The sequence below is a fragment of the Diplotaxodon limnothrissa genome, linkage group LG14, assembly GCF_057381915.1.
Source record: "Diplotaxodon limnothrissa isolate DT_005_m linkage group LG14, D_limnothrissa_male_GT1.1, whole genome shotgun sequence".
NCBI lineage: Eukaryota > Metazoa > Chordata > Actinopteri > Cichliformes > Cichlidae > Diplotaxodon > Diplotaxodon limnothrissa.
The window spans coordinates 28,654,304-28,660,303 of NC_140609.1; the positions used below are offsets into that span (position 1 = coordinate 28,654,304).

At 42.5% G+C, this 6,000-nt stretch overlaps 1 protein-coding gene across 1 annotated transcript in view; it reads right to left on the minus strand.

The window, feature by feature from the left end:
* The window catches only part of LOC146619078 (roundabout homolog 2), a 59,937-nt gene extending 56,565 nt beyond the window's left edge, over positions 1-3,372 (minus strand). The window contains exons 1-2 of the mRNA XM_085370191.1: positions 3,220-3,372; positions 2,586-2,943 (exon numbers count right to left, since the gene is read on the minus strand). Coding sequence (XP_085226317.1) covers positions 2,586-2,943; positions 3,220-3,372 — 511 coding nt within the window. The remainder of the gene's footprint in view (positions 1-2,585; positions 2,944-3,219) is intronic.
* Positions 3,373-6,000: the final 2,628 nt, after the last annotated feature.

Sequence of the window (6,000 nt, forward strand, 5' to 3'; positions counted from 1 at the left end):
ATATTTCACCACTTCCGATTGCTCAAATATGAGGAGTTTGACGAAATGACATTTGAAGACGTGAACTTAGATTTAGGAAATTGTAATGGGGAATTTTCTGGCATTTCCTTCACTAAATGTTAAATCCATTAAGACAGAAAATCACAGGGAGAGTAATTAGCAAATAATGATTATCTACATTTTTTTTATTTTTTTGGCTCAGGTTTTCCTTAAGTAGTTTGTAGACTTGAACTATAGCAACATAATGATCTTATTTTATCAAAGCATAATTTATGTCAGCCTGGCATTATTTCCTAAAATTTGGCTCCATGGGTCATGCTGGGTGTATGCTTGCTTGCAATTACCAAAATGGCCAATCAGTGCTGCTAATTTCAGTCACAATTGTTTGAGAAGCTGCGGGGACCTTGCACTTTGAAAACCAACAGAAGCACAATTCAAAGCCACGTTACAGGAACCATGCCAGGCTGAAATCAGCTACAAACACCCTTTATAATAGTATTTATCAACCCAGAAATGCTTTATTAGGAGACTGACTTTAGTACGTACCAATTTCTCTAATTCTATCACATACAATTATAATGTTTGTACACATAATCATACGTATTGTAATTTTTTTTTTTTTTTTTTTTTGGATTAATTCCTCTAAATGGTGAGGTCTCACAAAAAAAAGGAGTGAGAAACGTGATGACCTCCTTGATGGTTCTGGGCGCTTCGGCTCTCAGACAAAAGTCTCATTCACAGTGATCTGTAGACACAATAGTGTCAGAGTATAAGAAGCATGGCAAACATACAACCATGCATCTCCTGAACAGTTACATTCATCTCCGTAAGTGAGCAGATAATTGCACTTTTTTGTAATGTTGGCCTCCGTACACAACTACACTGTTCTAAATTAAGCAATCAAGATCTGATTGAAGCGCAAACTTTCAACTTTGATTCAAGTGATTAAAAAAAAATCTTTTGTTTTTCAGAGACTCAAAAGTAACTGAAGAAACTCAAAAAAATGTAAAATATAATAGTTGTTCTTAATCTCGGATGAAGGTCATTTGGCTGAATCTGAGCAGAGAGTATATCCCTGTACACTACAGAATTCATCCTGCTGCTTCTATCAGCAGTCACAGCATCCATAAACACCGGTGACTCGGTTCCACTGGGAGCCATACATACCCGTGCAGTCACGTCTCCCCCATCATGTTTGACAGATGATGCGATATGCTTCGCATAATGAGCCGTTTGCCTCCTTCATGCTTTTCTCTTCCCATCATTCAGGTACAAGTTTATCTTGGCTTCAGGTGTCCAAAGATTTGTTGCAGAAATGTGCAGGCTCTTATAAATGTTTAGATGTTTGCCTTGTGGTGTGGGTCAACTGAGCATTTTTCAAAAGAATATGTCTTAAAGAGTGTTTGAGGTGTGGAGCTGGAAATTCACAGTGCTTATTATAAATGTTTAATCTTTGGAGAATAGAATTTTTTGCGCAACTTGGAGAAAATTCTAAAAATTTGCTGATTTGCGATGGAATGATACAGCTTTTAGAACAACAGATGCACTCATCAAGACAACGTCTTTTCCAGGGAAATCTTTTCAAAAACTTTTAAGGACAATGCTGAAATTCACATCACAACAGCGTGGCTTCGTAAAGATGAATTTACCTGCCCGCAGCCCAGGCAGAAAACATTTTACACATCATGAAATGAAAAATACAATAAAGAAAAACCGTACTACTGCTACTATCAAATATAACATTTGCTAATATTTTTTGAAGGCACATTTTTCACTGATAACAGCACTAATAAAACACATTTTATGCAGTTATGCAGAAACAGTGCAAGCTGCAGCCAAAGAACGAGCTGTCAAAGATGGGTGTTGTTCTGCAGATGAGTACGGAGTTGGGGGACTGAAGCTTCATCAGCCGCAATGGGTGACTGAGTTTGCCTTCTTTTTAGCAAATGTGTAATAAACAGTTTTGCATCTGTGGAGATTTTGGTCGACACAATAGTGCAGAATGGAGCCACAGATCCATCATTCAATAAATCCAGATGTTTGATTAAAGATGAAATGTCACAAACTCCACTAACTATGGTCAGCATCCACACTCAGCTGCACCCATTACATTATATACCACAGTTTCACTTCCAAAAACTGAAATTATTTTCATGTGTTGTGTATTGTTATATCTTAATATTTATGGATAGTAGCTAAGCTGCCTAATGTGGCACAAAATGATTGCATGCCTGCCTCTTCTAAAAGTGCTATTAAACAACTAACACACACAGACTTCAAGACAAATTGCATCACTGTTGCCAAAGTAGCCAAAAAATAAGGACGAATCCACAGGCCATTACTTATCACTGATTTTAGCTACACCTCAATATTTTTAGAAGTCGCTTCCTACTGTCTGTGTATTTCATGTCATTATTTTTAAGCACCACTTCTCCAGTGAACCTCCACAAAGTTGGCAGGCAGCTGCAAAAAGATCTGAGACACAACTGTGAGGCATCTGTGTACACATAACATACATATCAAGATATAATGCAAAAGGAACCACAAACACTGTTAGCACGATGATCAATAACACAAGGCCTTACCGGCAACTTCCAGTGAAGCGTTGCGACTAATGGCCTCTCCCAGGTAGTTGCGGGCCACACAGGTGTAAACGCCCTCGTCTGGTTTGCTCCGTCGGCCGTGCACGATGCGCAAGAAGAAAAGGGAGCCGCTGGGCAGGAGCATGCGGTGAGAACGCGGGTCATCTTTGTCTGTCTCCACACGTTCACCATCTTTGTACCATTCAATGCTGGGGATGGGGCGGCCCTCTGCCTTGCAGTTGAGGGTGGCAGGCTCCCCCTTGGAGACAATCAAATCCGAGGGGTCCTCCGCAATCCGCGGCGGGCTGTCTTCAAAACGCGGCCGAGACCCTGTGAAGCCGAGATGAAGGTGAGATGTTATCTATCGGGATGACCTGCTGTCATTCATGGAAACAGTTTCTTTGTGAGAGGACAGACAAAAGCAAAACCTTTTTGAAAGGAGAGAAAAAGCTTCTTTCGGAGATGCTTGATAAATTTGTGTGGTGAAGGGGAAAATCATCAGTAATCTCTGTTTGAAGTTCAAAGTAAGATGCTACATTTTCCCACAACAACAACAACCTGTGCGTTTCAGATAAATAAATCAATTTGACATCTATCTGCTCTTTCTATATTCTCTAAACAGCAGGACACAGTGTACATACGCTGCAGAGAAAGCCACCAGCAAAGCCACCGGCAGCACAGAGGATTCAATCAGCCATATGATATGGTAATAGCCAATCTCTGTGTCAGGCAGGATAGTGGTAGAGATGATAGCTGGCTGAACGTTGAGTATAAGATAAGGTCTTTGCATTTGAAGGAAAAAGACTAAAGTTAAAGGAAGAAGCTACGCAGACTGACATACTTAGATAACTCCCATATCCCCTTCTCTCTGGGGGATCCATTACTATCTTCGCTCGGTTGTGAGAGAAAGTCACACTTCTTCAGGACCCAAGGTAAGCTTTTAGACCACGACCAAATGTCTCTAACAATGTGCTTCGTTTTAAAAAATGAATAATTCAAAAGACTGCCGCTTTTAGTTCGGTTCTGAGGAGCAGATGGTCTGCCGCTCAAGTTCCCCCAACCACAAAAAAAGGCAGAAAGAAAGAGAGAAAATGAAATGGTCACTGTGCCACTGATTATTGTGCTGCTCTTTCTGAGGCATTATTCTTAGCACATAATCTAGACTGCATGGAAATCCTACATTATCATTGGAGAGGAACAGACAGGACCTAACCTAATGACACACATGCTGCTGCTACATTACACTTAAATCAGGAGGCTTCAGGATAAATCCTCACTTTTAGCTATAAGCAGATTTATGGTTGTTGTGTTTTTTTCATGGGCTGAAGTCGCTGCTATGGCACAAACCTGAAGTAAACATCTAAAGCGCGATCCGAGCACTCGCAGCGCCAGGGTCACAAACCAGGACAGCTCAAAACACTAATGCGGATGTGGATGAATGCTAGCAGAGCCATTAAAATAAGATATGGCACCTTTACTGAGTACTGATGCGAAAACACACTTTGTTTACATATATTATATTGTTATATTATACACAGGATAATATATATTATATTGAAACTGAGACATTGGAACAATATTTGATAAAGGGAGGATCTGCAGCCCAGTGATGTCCTGGTGTTGAACCTTGTTTGCAAGCACATAAAGGATTTCTAATCCCAGATCATGTAATACAGTTACATCACTCTGTGCTCACTTCCTCTTGAGTGATAACTGCATTTTATTTTATTTTTAAAAAGCACTATGTATACATGTACTTGAGAGAGACCAGACTTCTTAAAAGAGGTCCCAGGAGCTCAGTGCTGCATTTCAACTGAGGTGGAAATATAAATCATAAAGTAAAGGTCAAAGCAGTAAAAGGCCAAGCTCTACTGCTGAGGCACTTTTAATGAGTAACTCTTGTTTAAAAAAAAAAAAAAAAGCAAAACAAAACCCTTAAACCGGCACCGCGTAGTGCAAGCATATTTGAATAGATTCCACCTTTCCACATCCACGGGTTCAGGTGCATGTTGCATTGATGACAAGATGGTGCCTCAGTTATTTGAACACGAGTTGCTCAGTGGTGCATATATCAAAAAATAAATTCCAAGCTTCCTCCGTGTTCCTCACGCTTCCGTAATTTTGGGCCCATAGAGCACAGCATCTCTCCAAGTCAAGCTGGTAGAGTGTACGTGCGACTGAAACGACCGGCCAGATTTCCATCATTATGGAAACAATGGATTCTGATTAGATTAAGAGCCATTTCAAAGGATATATATATATATATATATATATATATATATATATATATATATAAAAACACCCAGCACGCCCCTGCGGGCGGTTTATCCTTCAAGCTCGGGTCCTCTACCAGAGGCCTGGGAGCTTGAGGGTCCTGCGCAGTATCTTAGCTGTTCCCAGGACTGCGCTCTTCTGGACAGAGATCTCCGATGTTGTTCCTGGGATCTGCTGGAGCCACTCGCCTAGCTTGGGAGTCACCGCACCTAGTGCTCCGATTACCACGGGGACCACCGTTACCTTCACCCTCCACATCCTCTCGAGCTCTTCTCTGAGCCCTTGGTATTTCTCCAGCTTCTCGTGTTCCTTCTTCCTGATATTGCTGTCATTCGGAACCGCTACATCGATCACTACGGCTATCTTCTTCTGTTTGTCTACCACCACTATGTCCGGTTGGTTAGCCATCACCATTTTGTCCGTCTGTATCTGGAAGTCCCACAGGATCTTAGCTCGGTCATTCTCCACCACCCTTGGGGGCATCTCCCATTTTGACCTCGGGACTTCCAGGTTATACTCGGCACAGATGTTCCTGTACACTATGCCGGCCACTTGGTTATGGCGTTCCATGTATGCCTTGCCTGCTAGCATCTTGCACCCTGCTGTTATGTGCTGGATTGTCTCTGGGGCATCTTTACACAGCCTGCACCTGGGGTCTTGCCTGGTGTGATAGACCCCAGCCTCTATGGATCTTGTGCTCAGAGCTTGTTCTTGTGCTGCCATGATTAGTGCCTCTGTGCTGTCTTTCAGTCCAGCTTTGTCCAGCCACTGGTAGGATTTCTGGATATCAGCCACCTCCTCTATCTGCCGGTGGTACATACCGTGCAGGGGCCTGTCCTTCCATGATGGTTCCTCGTCTCCCTCCTCTTTCTTGGGTTTCTGCTGCCTGAGGTATTCACTGAGCACTCGGTCAGTTGGGGCCATCTTCCTAATGTATTCTTGGATGTTCGTTGTCTCATCCTGGACTGTGGTGCTGACACTCACCAGTCCCCGGCCCCCTTCCTTCCGCTTAGCGTACAGCCTCAGGGTGCTGGATTTGGGGTGAAACCCTCCATGCATGGTAAGGAGCTTTCTTGTCTTTATGTCAGTGGCTTCTATCTCCTCCTTTGGCCAGCCTATTACCCCAGCAGGGTACCTGATCACG